The sequence below is a fragment of the Paroedura picta genome, chromosome 6 (assembly GCF_049243985.1).
Source record: "Paroedura picta isolate Pp20150507F chromosome 6, Ppicta_v3.0, whole genome shotgun sequence".
NCBI classification, from domain to species: Eukaryota; Metazoa; Chordata; class Lepidosauria; order Squamata; family Gekkonidae; genus Paroedura; species Paroedura picta.
Genome location: NC_135374.1, coordinates 30,515,567 through 30,534,930, shown reverse-complemented (window position 1 = coordinate 30,534,930; position 19,364 = coordinate 30,515,567). Strand labels below are relative to the sequence as shown.

The following is a 19,364-nucleotide window of genomic DNA, read 5'->3' as shown; positions in this document are numbered from 1 at the left end:
GGCGTTGGTGCTTTTCGCACACAATTTTGTTCATGATGTCCAAATGCAAGTTTGTGCTTCCTCAGTGGGAGCTAGTGGGGGATGCCAACTCTGCGTCATGGAATTCCTAGAGATTTGAGGGTACACCTGGAAAGGGTGCAGTTGGGGGGGGGGTCCTCAACAGGGTATAATGCCATGGAGTCCATCCTCCACCCTTTTATCCAGGACTATTAACCTCTGTACAGTGGAGATCAGTGGCAATTCCATGAGATCACCAGGCCCCACAGGAGGCTGAGAACCCTAAATTAATTGTAGATGATCTCCCAATAGCTGGGGATGTTCGCATGTATCTTTGAACAGTCAGACTTTGAAAAGACAAAACACATGCAACTACTGTAAGAGGAGGAAGAAAGAGAAATGTGCCACAAGAGACAATGGCAGAAGGTGTGCAAGGTTGGGTGCAAGGATTTGACATGGGGTACAGGATCTACTGCTTTGCAGTCCATTTATACTCTGCTGAGCAATAAAGCAAACATTACAAAAACTTGGTATGTCCCCCATAGGCCTTTCAGTGTGCAAGGAGGAAAAGTGACTGCTATCCTCCATCTTTTATTTCTGGTTCACTATAAGCAACACAGGTCAAGCCAGGCACATGGCTACCCATAAAGCTTTCCATGACAGAAACAGGTCAACTTGCAGATTCTATGTTAAGTCAGGATCCTCAGCCAGAGGTCTCCTGGCTGTCACAGGAGTAATGCAATCATTTGCACAGAAGGGCAAGGTATGACATTCCTCCCCACCTGAGCACAACTGAAGCAAAGGATGGGACCACACCTGGACCAGTGGCAGATCTAATTAATTACTCTGTATTGTTTCACCTTAATGTCTCTGTGCCCGTTTATGCACTGGGAACTTCATTGCTCCAGCTCCTGTGCAGGAGCACAAATTGGGGGCAGATGAGGTGCACTGGGTCAAATGTTCCCCCGTGTGGGTGCAGAAAGAGGTGGGGCAACCTGCCATGACTAAAACTGCAGCCTGCAGCCTGGCATGAAACCTCCAGTGCATAAATTGTCATACTGGTGCTTTTAGCAGCTTCCCTCTGTCGTTAAGAACTGGCATATCAAATTCCCATTTAACAGAGAGCCCTCCACAGCTGGACACCCTCTCCCACACCCAAGTTCTTTGTCACAAGCCTGCAAATACCACCATCTGAAGTGCAGGCCCATCAGGAAACAATTTGATCTCATCCCCAAAATTCCCGGTCTTTTCATCCAAGCTCTGTAATTTCATCAGCTATTGGTTTCGGCTACTGAATGCATTCCTGCTCCACGTCTTTCTTCGGTATCAAAATAAGATGCCAACCCAGCTTTGATGTGCCTCTGTCCTGGAACCAGAGAGCCCACCCAGACTGTGAGCTGGTCTTGAGTCTACCTCTCCCCTTCTAGTCTGGGTTGTTGTCATAAATTTTTCTGCGCCCCCAATTATAACTCACCTATCCACTGTATGAATATTTTGAATTGTTATCTTAAATTGATTTGCTATCTAAAACTGCTTCACCCAGGTTCACTCCAGGCTTCCTGAAGCTGGACCCATGCATTCACAGATGGAAAAGACCTGGTGTTACTGTACCTCTCATCCTGCCACACTAAATTTCCCCACCTTAATAAAAACCATGGCAGGCCATTTCTGGTAACAAACTGGCATTATAAATCTCCAGTCCTTTCCCTTCCAAAGGGGACCAAACCCAGACAGCACTAACCAAGCAACTTCCCACTGCTCCAGAAAGTGCAGAACACAGAGGATCGATAATGGGGCTTCCTCATGTAAAATTTTCACAGCAAGGAACATCTACCCAATTCTTCATACACACCAGTGTTCAGTGGATGATGCTGGATGACTTCCCTGATAGTATCAAAGTAAACTGCTAGCTGGTAATGAAGACAGATTTTCTAGTAAGCAGGAAGATCAAATGTTCAATGAGATACCCCTCACAGAAAAAAATTGGTCTTGGAAGTTAGCCGATTGCGATACACAACTTAATTAGGGGGGGGGGGGTAAGTTATATTTCCAGCACACTGCAGCAGCTGGCACATTTACACCTAATACTGACAACACCAGAAGGGAACAGCCAGGCATTTCAGAATTCAGTAGAGGAAACATTCTCTCTCCCTGGCTCAGTTTGTATTTCTCTTATTGGCTCATACCCTCCTTCCGTCCCTGCTTCTTCTTGGCATATTCTCCTCTCTTGGTATTTGTACTGGACATAGGACTAAATCACAAAACACAGCACAAGTTGTTGTTTTTTTTACTATTGTTATTATTAGTAGTAGTAGTATTGACAACTCTGCGTCTTGAAATAGGATGGAGAAGTGACTAGACCTGTAAGTGTTAAGAGAGGCATGTGTGCAAGTGGTATAGTTCTTTCCTTCATGCAGATGTTGTGATAGAGAAAACTATACTCATGGAACAATTGCATATCATGCAACTGTAAAAGGCACATAAACTCTCCCAGAAACCCCACTGAACAAAATCTTGTGGATAAATGGGAAGGTTTGCCTCATAATTTAATGTTTTGCTCTCTGATTTAAGGATGATGGGACCAAATGTAATTGCTGCCCTTTCACTTGTCTCATGTTTGCGTATCATTTCTGAACTATGCGTGCTAGTCAATTTTCCAGTTCTTCTTGCTCTAGGAATTTCTGCTATGAGAACATTAAGTCTTTTAACACTTTGCTCATAAGTATATTATCAAACATCATGTCTGTGAGAGGATAGAATCTCAAAACTAAATACAAAGTCTGGGCTTGATTCTGTGAGTCTCATTAATTTGCAAAAGGTCTGAATTTCTCCTCAAAAATCATATCTGATTATATTATTGTTTAATGGTCAGGGATCTGTAACTGAGCTTGCAGAGTAACCTCATAGATTGTAGTGTGAGAATTTTATTGCCCTTTGACCCCAATGTTTGTATTGTTTGTGCATGTGGATATATAATATCTTTCCACAGCTGAACAAATACTTCATGAACCAGATAGAGCAAACTCCAGTCCATGAAAAAAATTGCTACAATAAATGTGTTAGTATTTAAATTGCTGCAAGATTTCTGTCTAGTTTTGCAGCAACACGCTTACATGGCTTTCACTGTGGAAAATGTCCCCTCTGAAGAGCGGATTTGTGTTTCTGCATTCTGGGTCCGTAGTAGGACACTGCAGAGTGCAGACTGAGTGCTGACCAGGATCACTGACAGTGGAAACATGCAGGATTTGCAAAAGACATCTACAGAAGTTAAAATTTCACAGTTCTTATTTCATCCTTTTGAAAAATGATTACTGTGTAGTTAAATCTTAACGGAATGTAAATAAGCATGGAAATTATACCCTTCGGAAACTGAAGGAAATTTTTTTGTCAGTCCTGGATCAGCAGTGTAAAAGATACTTATTTACATATGTCAATGTACTATAACAAAATTAGACCTTACTGGAGATGAATTTTAATGGTGATCATAACTAAGATAACAGTTGAACAAAATTATTTTTCAGTAGCACCTTAAAGATCAACAAAGGGTATAAGTGAGCTCATGAAAGCTTCTAAGGCAACCAAGCATTAAAGTATCCAAGTAGTGATTAAATGGTCAATGGGCCAGTTTGCTTTCTCACTCAATGAATCCTTGCTTGCAGCTTCCTTTGTGTCACTCAAGAAGAGTGGGGTGGAAATTTATTTAAAGGCTCTATTTGAAAAAGTCTACTGGGACTTAAGGGTGCAGGTAGGAAGTGACTACTGGAAGTCAATTTTGTAGTTTTGAAAAGATCACCTTGAACTCATCAACAGAAGAACAAGGCCTTTGTTCACTGCTTGCAACTAGAGATAGGTTTGTCTTATAGCTATTATGTATCTGGCAATGACAAAAAACAGCTGAGTATTAGAAGAAAACAGCTGCTAACCTTCCAACATAAGATCCTGATGTTGAGAGGGTATCTGGCATGCACTGATATCTAGAAAGCTTGCAGTATTTTGTCAAGTCAATGACCACACAGTGTCTGGCTCTTTTAGACCCACAACCAGGAAAGTAAGAAACAACTTGAAGTGCTTAAACAGCAGGGTGGTTCATGCCACAGAACAAAGCTTCATACCTGTAGGGGTGAGGTGTCTCCAGGTGATGACTGGTTCAGGGCGTCCATTTGCCATACATACCAGGGTCACATTACTGCCTTCATTCACAGTGATATCTGAAGAGATATTGGAGATCTTTGGTGGAACTGTAGAAACAAAACATTGGACAACTTTTAGTTCAAGCCTACCTGTCTTCCTTCCTTCTGCTCTATCCCAGCATTAACATATCAACACCCCTTCCCCTGTTTCTAATTACTGGGAGTGATTATAGCCCTTTACAGATTTTTGGTAGGCAGTAACCACAAGTAATGGGAATGCATACCACTTGCAATCCTGATACGTATGGCTGGCATTTTGTGCAAATGGGACAAAATGTGTATATTTTCCATGCATGAACAGCTAGATTTTTGACAATGTGTGTACCCATGTACTAAGATGTACACACATGGAAAAATCTACATTCACACATAATGGTGATCATGGTCCCATTATCCATGGCTGGTAGACAGAAACTGAATGTCTAAACTCGGCTTTTAAAAACATGTGCTGAAGGTGCTACCATCAAAAATATAGCATTGTATTAGTGTTAAGACAAGTATTCCATGTTCTACATAGCTCCTTTGGCACTTGCCAAGATTTTCAGAATGTGGGTGAGGCCACTGTAAGACAGGGCTTGGTATTTATTCAATTGAAAGAGTTTTCCCCTGGAGGATCAAGACGAATGGTAAGCAGAAGACTTTCCTTAGTATGTGGCTCCATTCCACCCTTCAGGCTTTCTTCCCCTCTCCCCCAGAGATGTGAGAATAGATATTTAGTTCCACCTTTTGTGGCAGACATTTTGGGGTGGCACTCATCAACCCCTCCCAAAATTCCAAAGAACCTATAGGCTCAAAATGGACAGTGACCTCTGCTTGCTATTCTATGTCCTAGAACATGGCATGACACATTAACTTTATCTGGCATGTGTGGCTGTATAGCCATTCTGCAAGTCTTGTTTCCCTTGAATCCTCTACTGCTGCATAGTATCAAGATCATTTCAAGTTACAATCTTTGCAACCCTTACTGATGGCCACAGAATAGATTCAGCAGTCAGAATATGTGAGCCACAGAAGCAAAGCACATCCCACATTTCTACGAGGCATCCCCCCTCCTCTACACACATAAACAGTGATTTGCCAGATAGTTCAGGGATGGGGAAAATTAGCAAAAATATTTTCCTTTCCCTATTATTTCAGTTTTCTATTCTACAATTAAATTTCTAAACAAATACTGATAGAAAATCAAATGGAAAACTGGAGAACCTACAATGAAAAGTATAATTTGTAGCTAGAACCAAATTTAATATTCCTAGTCCACAAGCATACATTGGCTTCTCAGGCCTCCTGCTTAGGCAGGAGTTCTCCCATTCCCACTGGCCCTTGCCACTCAGCTATGTGGCAAGGAAAAAGGGTGAAGGAAATGGGGAAGGAGGAATCAACATCATTCCAATGCCATTCCCTGGTGCAACCTGGAAGGGATGTCTTCATATCACACAGTGCTCCATGGTTAAATCACAGAGCTTGGGGTGAATGCTGGGGCATCAATCACCAATAATGTTGGAAGTGGTGTTACCACATGAATCAGGCTACCAACCCTATGCAAACATGTCTTGCAAGATTTGGCAAGTTTCCTCAAGCTTCAAGGACTGTAAAAGACCCCTAATCCTTAACATTAGGGATTCAAATAGAAAACAGGCAGATTAATACAGATCAGCCAGAATAGGTGAGACTGTATACAAATATCCAACTTCCCCCACCTGCCCAATGAAATTAGATACCCAATATCAAGTGGGTTTTGCACTCAATACTTGGAGGTAAAGTGCAAAGTAGTGTTCAAACTGGGGAAATTTCTTCAAAGTGGACCATTAGTTTTTGCTGCATTCTCCCCAGGATGATCTTGTTTCCCCTTCCTGGGCAAAAAATATCTTAAGTGTCAAATCCCTGGAACTCAAAAAGAACAAGCTGCAGTTAGGAAAGCCATGGATTCTGGTCTACCAGCCCTTCACAAAATAGCTTTACCACCATTATGGCCTTTTTTGTTGATGCTACTCAGGACAACATCAAGCAGATGCAACTCCTTGGGTAATTAATTACATGTAGACAACAAGTGAGTATGAGGCAGTTCTGAACCTACCTGATGCTTCTTCCAGACAACCAGGGATTTTGTGAAGGGAACACTGGGTACAGAGAAGATGGAGAGTCACCATCACATCTTGAAATAGCCTCTCCTACTACATAGCTGCTCAGCTTGATATGTGTTGTAAAACTATGGGACTGCAGCCCGAGTACTGAGATTATACACACAATCACAGATGCATCTTTTTATTACCTTGCCCTTCCTCCAAGTAACCCAGAGTGGTATACTGTCTTCATTTTAAATTCGACCCCATTCAACTAGATTAGGTTAAGAATGACTGGCCCTGGGTCAGGAATGGTTAAGTGGCCCTGGGTGAGTTACATGGCTGAGTGGGAGATCCTAGATCAGTACTCTGTGCAGGTAGCTACACCCAGGCATGGGAAAGTGCAATTGGTCACAGGGTTTTAATTATATACACACTACACTTTCAATCTATGGTTAAGGTGGCAGTGTCTTGCCTGGCATGACAACAAACTGAATTTGCTGTGAAATCCCCTCCAACGACACATATTTTTGCTTCCGAATCTGAGCCTTCACATCAAAGAGTCCTTGTGATTCCATAAATAATCCTGAAAATGTGAACTGAGTGCAAACCAATGTGGTGTGGCGTGCCAATGCTATATTTAGCTTCAGCAGTACAGCTGAGTAAAGAAAATGTATGCAATATTTGCTTGACTCTTTGGATTTTGCCAGAACTATGAGTCAGCTTCCAAGTAGTACTCCTGAGAACACAGGAAATAAAATGGTTTTGATTCATTGACTATGAAGCTGAAAATAACCACAAATTTGAATAATCTAGAAGCAACATTTCAGATGAGTCTCATGATCCAGTCCATTTGGTGGCATCCTGATCTTTCCATCTATTATTTCCAATCACAGCAGGGATTTTAAAAATTTTCTCAAAATGAACCTCTCTGTATTAACATATGGCAATATGAGCACCTCTCTTTATAGCAAAGGGACATGACCAAGTTGCATCCATTTTGTCACCAACCTGAATAAGACTGAAATAAATTCAAGGAATAGGGAGCAGGATCCCATGGACCTATGGTGATTAACTAACTAGGAAGGGTGGGGCTCCCTATAAGAGAATGATCTGCAGTGCATCCTTTCTGGAGCATCCTCACCATAGCTTGAACCTGGAAGGTTGCTGGGGCAATGTACATCGTCACCTTCTGTGGTGTTACTTCCAAGTTCAGCTGCAGTATCACTTTTGGTTTGCTGGAAAGTGGTGAGTTTGACATCAAGTACCCACTGGTGTCCATGCCCACATCGATCTCCTTACACTGAAAATTACATTTTTATTCCACCCTTCCTCCACGGAACTCAGAATGGAACACATAGGTCTCCTCTGTTTTATCCTCATAATCACTTGAGAGGTAGGATACACTAAGAGAGAAGGGTTGCCAACTCCAGATAGGAAAATTTCTGGAGATTAGACAGGAGGGCCTAGGGAGACTGGATTTTGGGAAGGGTAGGGAGCTCAGTAAGAATGTGATCCTATACAGTCTACCCTTCAAAATTGCCATTTTCTCCAAGGGAACTGCAATGAGAAGGTCAGCCATAACTCTTAAGAGAACCTCAGCCCCCACTTGAGAGTCAGTTTGGTGTAGTGGATAGGAGTGTGGACTTCTAATCTGGCAAATTGGGTTCGATTTTGTGCTCCCCAACATGCAACCCGCTAGGTGACCTTGGGCTCACCATAGCACTGATAAATCTCTTCTGACTGTGATATCAGGGCTCTCTCAGCCTCACCCACCTCACAGGATGTCTGTTGTGGGGAGAGGAAATGGGAGGCGATTGTAAGCCGCTTTGAGACTCCTTTGGGTAGAGAAAAGCAGCATATAAGAACCAACTCTTCTTCTTCTTCTTCTGAGACTGGCAGCCCTAGAAAGCAACTGGCTAAGTTTAAGGGGCCAGGACTTGCCCAGATTCAAGTCCTTGGTTTTAGTATGAAGCACTAGCCTCCCACACCATCCTTGTTGTTTTAAAGAACTCCCTTTGGTAAGAGGCGAACTACAAACCCAAAAGCAATACAAGCAGAAGGCATCTAAACTTGATTTAAGTAAGAAGTTTACCACATCCTTATCCATGGTTCCTCTATATATTTGTGAAACAGCCTGGGGCAGGGGGGGTGGAACATGTCTGGCTGTCCAAGGAATAGGACCAATCTGCCCTCCATCCCTGGACTCTAGCCTCTTTGCTCTCAGATGCGCCTCAGTGCCTGGAGCCAGCAGCAGGTAAGGGGAGAGGGCCCTGGGCAAAGGGTCGTGGTGGAGGGCCTGCTAACAAGGGCCTTTTGGCCTGCTAAGCAGGGCCTGCTAACAAGGGCCTCCCAGCCTGCTGACTGCCTGCTAGGGAGCTCTGTACCAGGCCTGCTGATGAGCTGGTCAGCCCCCGCCTGACCCACTTGATCTGGCTGCGAGCTGCGGCCCAAAGCCACCTTAAGCTGCCTGACCAGGGGCCAGGGGAGGGCACCCTTTCAAGATCTGTTTAAGAATGGGCTTTGAAGCTAGTTTTCAGATAAAACCAGATAATTTGTGATAGTGAAATTTCAAGTAAGCTATGGAATACTCCAGAAGGATCTCCCAGAACTAAACATAACAAATGAGTTGCAAAGTAATTAAGGGGGGGGGGGAAGAAAGCAGTTCTATCCATTTCCTGCTTGTAAGCTTCATGGGCTCCTCCGAGCTGGAAGGGAGAAGGGACAAGGGAAGGAGAGGGGAGACTTCTCCTGGGTTTCCTGAATCCCACAGAACTGACAGGGGGCTGTTTCTGGGCAGAGGGCCAATCTAGAGAGCGCACTGCCACAGCCCTAATTCAGCATGCATGCACAGCAGCCCACCCCAAATTCAGCATGTCTGTCACCCTGTTCTCGATTCAGTATGTGCCCAGCCCCAATCCAAGGAGCAGCATGTGAAGGCTTCTCCTGGCTGCTCTGCACCTGGCAGGGCGGTGTTTCTGGGCCAGTGGCATGGCCCTGCTCCCTGGCACACTACAGGGAGGCTTCCTGGTTAGGTGCCACCAAAGACATGTGTGGGGACAGTAGGGTGGGGGATGGGTCTTCGTGGAGGCTTCGCGGCCTCCCCTGGCATTGCACAGGAACTGACAGAGGCCTTGGAAGGCCCAGCAGGGTGGGGGTAACAATAAACATCAAATAATTCATAAACTTGTCAGTTTTTTCCTTTGATGAAAATATTTAATTGATAGCAAAATTTGCTGGAAGAATGGTAAACTTTCAGTCTGAATGTTCTTCAGTTCAGTTCAATATGAATGTATATTAAAAACAGTTGTATGTTACAATCAAACATGGAAACATTGATTGGCAAAGAACTTACAGAGAGTGTCTCATACTGCCTCTATGACAGCTTTTCTCAACTTTGTTACCCCTGAGAAACCCCTGAAATATTCTTCAGGCTTCGAGAAAGGCCAGAAGTGGGATCTCCAGGTCCCAGCTGCAGGCTAGCCCCCCTGCCATTGTTCATGGATGCCAGCCTCCAGTTGGGACCTGGAGAACCCCCAGAATGGAAGTTCCTCTCCAGACTGCAGAGATCAGTTCCGCTGGAGGAAAGAACTGCTTGGGATGCCGGGGTGGGGGGGTGCATAGCATTCCCCTCTACACACACTCACACAGAGAGAAAAAGATAAAGAACACAGAAGACAAAAGCATTCCTCTCTTCTCCAACTGCAAACCTTATGAAGCACATAATGATTTCACTATGTAGGAAATACCTGAGTGTCTCTCTCCTTGGATTGCTCTGAGAAGCCATTGCTAAACTACCAGGATGGGCCATCTCATAATGGTGGAATATTTTTGGGAGGGGGGCAATCAGATAGAGAGTGAGTCATCTGCATGCAATTTGAGCTGATTTTCCCTTGTTGGCAGTGTGCAATTTGAGCTGATTGGCCCTCACTGACAGAGTGCAATTTGAACTGATTGGCCCTCTTTGGCATAGTGCTCTGTCTCTATTGGTGGCACACCCCCAGGGAGGGCCAATCAAGTAGCGAGTGACCTGTGCTTTGGGAAAATATACGGTTTGCTGACTGATGACTAGGGAAAGGAGCATTGCAAGTTTGATTGTCTTAAATCTTCACACTGTGACAAACTGAAGGCTGTTTAATTGCATGGAAAGCATGAGAGAGTTTGTTTTATAACTTGAAGCTAGCGATTTTAGTCAAGCTTGCTAACTGAAGGATGCAGAACAGGAGGAAGGATAGAGACAAAGAGTGAGAGTTGACATAAAGAGTTAAGGAAACAAGAAACTGTGGCCACAAGTTGTAAATTAGAGTGGGAACTCAGAAGAAGCACAGTGCTCAAGAAAAAAATCTCTGCATATTTTGAAGAACAGAGAACTGAGAAGAGGGAGGAGGCATTAGAAAGGCTGGGTTGCTAAAGACGGTAGAGCAAGGTAGGTACTGGTGACCATGGAAACAAGGAGGGGGAGAAAAAACAGAACTGAAAAAAGGGAAATAAATAAGACTAGGGACAAAAGTGGAAAGTAGAATAAGACCTATGCAGTATTGGCTGGGAGGTAATCAGAAGGCAAGGAGGCTTTGGAATTCTCCTTATGGGATCCCTGTGCTGTAAGTGCAGACCCTCACCGAAGCATTCTGCCAGTCAAGACATGTGAAAAAGGCAATAAATGATGGCAGGTGCAGGCTGGATTTCATATAAATATCCAGTTGCTGCAGGCTTCTGATACACAATTGTATGCACTGGCTAGAAATGGTTGGGGGAGTGGCTTGGGATTTTCTCTCTTGCCCAGTCATGGGAGCTACAGAAGACCATCTCAAATTTTACCATTCCTATGTGTAGGCCATTGAAATCTACTTGTGTGCAATCTTTGCAGTGACTATAATGCTTTAAATCCACTTTTCCTATAGTTTGACTAAATCCAACCTCTGTGCCAATGCAAAACAGTCCTAATGGCTGTTGGCCTTCATACAGAGAGCTTTGCCATATGGATCCCCACCATGCTTTTTACCCGCCTCTGCATAGAAACTGTGACACTTGAATAAGCCCGAGAGATTAAGAAACAGCTTGAGCCTCCCCTGGGCAGGTATACTGTGTGTGTGTTTTTTAAAAAAATGCCTTGTACCTCAGGCTGAAAGGCCATAAATGCCTCAGGCTTATACATGTCTGTCCAGCTGGCAAACTTACAGGCCTCTTAGGGAAGCTTGTCTCATTTTTGCAATGGAAGGATTGTATGCTGAAAGCAACAGTCTTTGAATACATTGGGGAATTAAAACACATTTGAATGTCACATGTTCAAATTTTGGCGCTGTCCTTAGCTCTGATTCCCTCTAGACAGGATGGCAGGGCACAAATAACATTTAGATGCTTTTAATTTTGAAGGTGACAAGTCACCGTGTTTAAAAAAAATGAAACATAGGTGTCAGTGGATTAATTTGCAATAGCAGTGTCCATCGCTCTCTTATACGCAACTTTTTAGAACAGTTCTATTGGGAAACCTTAAAAGCTGTACATAGAGGAATGATGGACATTGAGATGCAGTGCAATGACAGTATTCAGGTGTAGAAAGGCAGAATTATTGGAGAACTGGGCTACAATGCAACACAAATTCAGTCAGAACACAAAGTCTAACAGTCCAAAAATGAGTCGTGTTTACACAATGCATGACCATCTGCAGACTGAAGAGAGCCACATTTGCAATTACCATCAACCAAAAGAACAACATTCACTTCCATCCCTAACATGAGGCCGGCATCTCTGGGAAACCAGTTGCTAAGCACAGTCCCCAACAGACAAGGGCCGGGCCCATTTTCCTGACACCTGGGGCAGGTGCCATATTGAGGAACAGTAGCTGGAGAAGTCACGGGTGGCATGTCAAAGAGCCACATGCAGCCACTGAATAACTATGACTAGCATAAGATTTAAATCTATTAAATGTCCTTATCAGCCCCCTGATAGCAGGACATCAATTCAGCTGCAATGCTTGGTATCGAATCATCATCCTAAAAACATCCCAAAGACAAATATGTCACAAGCACAGAGGTATGAATGGCAAGAACTGATGACAAGCAGGGGACTGATGTGATGGTTAAAGCAACAGAGTAGGATCTAGAAGATCAGGTTCAGAAGTCAGAAACCTTTATTGGCATAATAAACCACAATCCTGAGAGAACAAAACCAGATAACGTATACAAAGCCACACTTCCGCCTGAGCAAACAGGGACTATTTATTTTAAGCATATTCCAAGGGCACGTTCGGTAGGATCCTGTTCAGATAGCATTGATTTTCTAATGAAGGACTTAGAATTTAGATCTGCCAAACAGCTCTGAATAGCAGCTCATTGGGCCGAAAATGTTGGACAATCCAATACAATATGTATTAGTATATCCAGGATTTCACAGTCATTTAAGCAGTATCTTTCAGATGAAAGTGAAACCTTTAGATTTGTGTTCTATGTGAATGTTCCAAAATGTTTTATGAAACCGCCCAGAGCCGTAGCGAAGGGCAGTATAAAAATCTAAATAAATAAAATAAAATAACAAAAGACACGCTAGATATGAAGGAATTAACCTCTTGCTAGTAACAAGGCCCTCCTTGATATATGGGAGTCCAGTGAATATAGATATGTTGGCAAGGTTTTATATTTTGGAAGGATATCCCAGAAGAAAGTATTGTAGAGAGAGAAAGTGTTGAGAGAAAGTGCTGTATGGAATAGAAAACAACATTTGAGTTTCAATGTCCTCTAATCTTAGCAAAATTGTCTTAAGTATGTCTTTTTCACTCACCCTCAGAAGCCAAACAATATCTAGCCCAATAATTTTCAGTTTAAGTAAAATTCTATTGTACTAACTAGAGACTTAAGAATCGCTTAATAGATCAAATAGCAAGCTTCCAGAAGTGGCTGAGAAATGGATTCTCAGCCAATACTTAAAGCCACGTTCAAATTCTGAAATTGCTACATTAATTCACGGGGTGACTTTGGCCAGGGCAGCCAGTCCAGTGGCAAGAAAGGGGCCACGCAGGGGAGGGAACAACTGTGTGGCACCCAGCTAACCCAAGCCCCCAGCTAACCCATGGGGGGAAGTGGCACTCAGCCCAACTGAAACACATGAGTGCTTGGAAAAAGGCACCCAGCTGGCTGGTCAGAGTGGCAACCTCTTTCTCTTTCCCTGCCTCTTTTGGAAGGGTGGAGCTATGGCAGGCCAAGATGGTGGTGTCCCATTTCCCCTCCCACTCCCTATTCCCAGAAAAAGTAGGACTGTAGAAAAGATATGCTACCCAAAGCACTAGATGGTTTCATAACTTGCTCTTTTTATTTAATGTCCTATTGCAATGAATGGTCCTATGCACTGGCCATCCACAACATTTGGTTTGATTAGGGCATGAAATGCAGTTCTGTTCTGGAGAGTTGAACCATGGGCTCTCCAAGAGATTGAAACTGAGCACAGAACTACAGTCAACAGTGCTACAAGTCCGTTGGCAGGTCTCTCTATAAAGCAGAAGACAACCTGTCCTGCTATATCATATCTAGCCCCAGTGATTTTCAAGCTCTAGTTTCCATGACAGGAACAGCTCACGTTGATGCAAATGATAAAAAGAATGAGACATGAAAATATACTAAAATCCCCCAGTGCAATCAGTGTTGCACTCAAGAAGAAAGCGAGTGATTTGTTTCCACAAAACATTAGCGTGTCCCTTAAGCACCAACTGCACTTGTAACAAAGGGGGAAAACATCTTCAAAAACACATGCAGTCATAGCAGCTGCTCTAAGACACATATCCTTGTTATCGACAACGGCTGTCATCTCTGAGAGGGTCTCTTGACACTTCCTGGTTTAACACAATTCTGGAAGCTACAAAAAGGGCTTCTAAATCCTCCTCTGCAAGATCAATTTGCCCAAACCTTTTGATCCCTTGTCTCTGTGCATAAATGCCGAGAGATTGAGTTGAAGGAGCTCTACCTCCCACCCCCACTGCACTGCTCGACTCACTCTGTCCTGATGCCAGGGAGCAGAACAGGAGATTTATACAGGAATTCCTTGGTAAGCTGCTGCCTTGGATAGCTGCAGATAGCCAGGAACTAGCCAAGCCAAGTCCCAGCAATTTTGACAGTATGTTGGGAGAAACTTGGCATGGACCCTTCAATGGTAATGACTGTATACGCTCAGCAATTGCGACCTTGTGCAATGCTGCCACTCGGGGGGTGGAGGCCAAGGGTTAGCCAATGCCTATGGAGGCAACTGAAGGGACTGATTGGCTGGGGGGTCAACTAATTGGTTGTTGTCTTGAATGGGATGCTGGACTGCATGGACCACTGGACTGACCCAGCAGGCTCAATTTATGTTGCTACCCATGAAAATTCAGCTGCTCTCTGTCTTTCTTGATTCATTTATCTTACTGATCAACACCATTTCCCAAAGCCTGGGCAATGGCAATGTGAAAAATGTAAGAAAAGTGAAAAGCAAGGTTAACAACAGATGGGCACCTATGTTAATACCTGTCATTTTTATGTTTTGTGTTCTCTACTGACAGGGTTCATTGGTCAGAAATCTTTCACTTATATTTTCAAAAAAGCATTGGACTGGTCTGTGCATGCCTCAGTGGGTAACAACAGCACCCAGGGCAACTTGCTTAGTCTTAAACAGAGTTATGCCATTCAAAATCCATGAAGTCAATGAGCATAGATGGGTATAACCTTGTTTAGGGTTGTACTGTGAGTCATTACCCATTAAACATTCCCAAACAGAACTTTCCAATCAACATGTCAACTCAAACAATGGTTTTCAGCTGAGTCATTTCACATGTTTTGTTCTGAGTCATCAAGTAATGTAAGTACCCATGAGCCTGTTCTTCCTCTCCCCAAAAGCAACATCCCTCCCATCCAGTGATTTTTGCTTTGTTCCCCCATGTATATGCTCACATTTGGGACACCCACCATCTGCTTTCAGGTTCCACATCTGTCATTCCTTGGGCTGAAGGAAAAGAATCACATGGACTTTTGTAGACCTCACCTGTAAGGGCAAGCCATTAAATTCTCCATCTGAAAAAAGGAGTTTATAGCCATAAAAGCCGCGGCAGGAGCTTCCCAATTAAGCCTTGAGAGTTGTAATTTCCTTGTCCCTGGCTTCTAATTAGCAGCATTTTGCAACAAATACAAAGAAACTAATCAGCCCCCAGGTGAAGATTAAAGGGGGGGGGGAAGCCGGGTATTGCTGGCCATCATATACACATATACACCTTGAAGGGTTTTTTGGAGCTGACACCTTCCCTGCTACAATTAGCAGTCCCTTCCTAGGGCAACTAATTGGCAGCAAATTGGCCTCATTATTCATTGTTAAGTTAAAGTGAATGAGAGGAGACTGAGGAAGAAGGAGAGGGGATTTAAAGAGGAGGGCTGGACTGGTAAACAGGACTGAGTGGCTAATTTCCCTCTTCTCTATGCTGCAGGCTAATCACTGCTCTTTACACCTATAACAAGAAGCAGCTTGATGCCGCTTCTGACCACACGGGTTACAATCTAAGCAAACTCTCCAGTCCTTTGGGGGCAATGCATGCTAATGTTCCTGAATCACTTTGAAGATGCAAAGTGCTACACAAGCATTCAATTTCATTTTGCATGAACATTTTTCATGCTTTTAAAAATTTTTGTTGGTTAAAATCTGCTCACAAGAGCCGCAGCCAGCAGAGGTCAACACAGTTAGTTACTAAATTGAAGCTTTCCAAAAAGATAGCAAACCAAACAACGTTGGCAACTTTTATCGCCTTGCTGACCTGTTTATTTTTAATTGCTGTTTTTATAGATGTCTCTAGTTGATTAATAATGGATTTTTAAATTGTTTGCTACCTTGGGGTCCCTAATTGGGAGGAAAGATGACATACAAAGGTTACGTAAATAAGAACCTAGGATCTCAGTTTCCCTATTTTGTTGATTCTTCTTCAAAGAAAAGTACAGTAGGAGTACAGTAGGGATGGGGATAAGAACAAGATTCAGGACAGGAAACAGGAAGCACATCTTCACAGGAATAATTTATGGAATTCACTGCCACAGTTTATAGGGATAGTCATATCTAGATAGCTTTAAAAGAGGTTGGTTTAGCACCCAGACCCCTCCTCACACTGAGCAATAGTTTACAGGGAGATACACAGAAACACCCTTCTTTAATACTATATTAATTTGCAGCAAACTGCCATGCTGCCTGCTCCCAAATAGGAATACAAGCATGGATGCCAGCTAGACACTAACCTTCAGGATATAGCTGGACATTTAATGGGAAAATAGGGGGTGAGTCACTAATGGGTTCCTCCCTACTCAAAAGAGATGTATACCTTTGGTACAACAGGCTCTCTGAGAACTGGTAACTAATCTTATACATTTTTTCAATCTCTCATACCCCTCCACCCACAGAAAATTAACAATTCCTAACAACTAATCCACCTTGGGAAGCCAGTTTCGTGTAGAGGTTAGGAGTGCAGACTTCTAATCTGGTATGCTGGGTTTGATTCTGCACTCCCCCACATGCAGCCAGCTGGGTGACCTTGGGCTTGCCACGGCACTGATAAGGCTGTTCTGACCTAGCAGCAATATCAGGGCTCTCTCAGCCCCACCTACCTTACAGGATGTCTGTTGTGGGGTGAGGAAAGGGAAGGCCTCCTTCAGGTAGAGAAAAGCAGCATATAAGAACCAACTCTTCTTCTTCTTGATAGTTTCCAAGGGATTGTCAAAAAACAAACAGCTTTAGTTCTACTCCAGCAGAACAATAGCCATTACTGACTACCTCCTAGGAACCTATGAGGGTCTCTCCCAAAAACATTGTCCACAGCCAAACAAAGCCATTACATGTCTCCTGAGGTCATTGCCACATACATGAAACCTTATCAGTGCATTGTTTTAGGAGCTAGCATGTCAGCATAGCCTGAGGTAACATTCTTCCTATAAAAACAGAGCACCAAGCACCATTTGTGTTTGTATGTTCTGGGCATCTTGCATACACTACTTATTTGAGTCTAGGCTTTCTTCTTTCTTTCCACAAAGCACTGGCCAATTTGCTGCTGAATCTATGGACTTCTGTCTTCTTGCTCTGGTGGCAAATGTTGCTTCTTTCCCCCAAATGCTATCCCTCTTCACCTCCTATTTTCCTTAGATTTCTTGACTGTTTGTTTTAGGTGCTTTTTGTATGCTTTTACCACTTTAATTCTTTCAAATAAAGAACATTTCCAGTTTATACCAGACTGGTTTATTCAGAGTTCCTTAAGGAAAAATCCCAATATCCATATGTGGAGATCCTATAGTTACCTGCCTCTCACTAAGTCTCCAATTAAATCACTAATTTTACCAATTAAAATCAGGAGGTCTCCAATTTGGGTAAATATGAAATAAAGACTGCTAAGTTGAATGGCCCTCTCTTTTAAGCAATGTATACTTTAACAACAGTTATTGGGGGGGCATTAGTGAAGAAAGGGCATCACCTCCTTGCCCTGAGACACATCTGGCTAGTCTCTGAATGAAACTTGATGCTATAAAATACAGGCCTTTTGTTTCATCTCCCATTGTTAAGGAGTAATTTTCCAGTTCTGGAACAGGCAGTTAAGCACAGATACTGAAGATCACAAGCAATAATAGAAACCTGATAAATTAAGTGGATTGAAAACCAAACACTAGTTTTAGTAATTATTCTGGTGTTAAACTGAATCTTTGTCAACTGCTGAAAATAACAAAGTAACAAAATATGTCCCTTGATCAACACTGCTTGATGAATTCAGATTAAAGCAGAAGCTGTAGAGACAATTTCCTAAAGCAGTTTCTCCTAGCCTTTAGCAATGTGCCCACTTGACATTGTAGCTAACCTGAATGTAGCTATATATGCATATATGTGTGTGTGTGTGTGTGAATGTATGGGCTGTCAAGTCACAATTGACTCAGGGAGCCTTTAGCCAGGGGATTTCAATGCAAGTGAGATGCAGAGGTGGTTTGCCATTGCCTTCCTCTGCAGAGCTTCCCTTGGTGGTCCTCCCCCTCCAAGTACTGACCCTGACCTGATTGAGACTGTAAGACCGTTTATGCACTGGGGACTTCACTGCCCCAGCTCTCATACAGGAGCAAAAATCGGGGGCGGATGAGGTGCACCAGGCCAAATGCTCCCCCGTATGGGTACAGGAAGAGGTGGGGCAACCTGCCATGACTAAAACTCCAGCCTGCACTCCAGCATGAAACCTCCAGTGCATAAACGGTCTAAGAGACTCCCTTTTCATTTCAGGAAGGATGAAACAGGCTGGTTTTATTCTTTGTCCACTTGATGTGAAGAAGAGATCAAGATTGTAAGAGATTGTAGGACCTTTTCCACCACAACTAACTGAAAGTTAAGTAATGACAATCAAAACTGCAAGCATAGGAGTGGAGGCTTGGCTCCCACCTTGTTGTGTTTCAAGGAAGATAGCAACCAAGTTAAGGTGACCAGATTTTTCATAGAATGCATTGAACGCAAAAATAGTATTGTAATATATATTTTTAAATTTTCAGCATAAGTACAATTTGTCAGGTACCTCCAGATGTCCCTCCAAAATTGGGACAATCTGGTCACCTTAAATTAAGTAATCGTTTACTGTTCTTACTTTTCCATTCACATTAACAGGCATACTTAAATATAGCCTAAATACATGTTCCTATTACTACACATTTACTTTTTGGTCAGCTCATACAGACACCCATGTACCATTATCCCAAAATGCTCAGACAAAACATGCATCATTTATCTAAATCAAATCTCTTTACACTGGTTTCTCATACTTTTTTTTTTTTACTTATAGAGTAGAAATGTGCCCAATATTGTATATGAGCTTACCTTTGCTTAGTATGTTAAAATACTGTTCAGGTTCTGAAATATGCTTATGTCATACATCCAGGGATCATATTATTCACTACTGATTATAATAGAAAATACATTTCCATCAGTCACTCCCTTTACCCCCCACCTCAGGGATAAAATTCTCAGCTGGGGCATTATCTGGACATGGAATTTGGGTCACTGTGGGTGGACAGGTAGTTGTGAATCTATGATTCTATGATCCAAATATTAGGCAGTTAGAGGAAAACCTCTAACTACCCCCTATTTGTCTCCTCCCACCAAC

At 43.0% G+C, this 19,364-nt stretch overlaps 1 protein-coding gene across 2 annotated transcripts in view; it reads right to left on the bottom strand.

Annotated features, from left to right (window-relative positions):
* LSAMP (limbic system associated membrane protein) overlaps window positions 1–19,364 on the bottom strand; it is a 1,850,461-nt gene that overhangs the window by 199,476 nt on the left and 1,631,621 nt on the right. For both annotated transcript variants that reach the window (XM_077341931.1, XM_077341930.1), the window contains one exon: window positions 4,110–4,235. In XM_077341931.1, coding sequence (XP_077198046.1) covers window positions 4,110–4,235 — 126 coding nt within the window. The remainder of the gene's footprint in view (window positions 1–4,109; window positions 4,236–19,364) is intronic.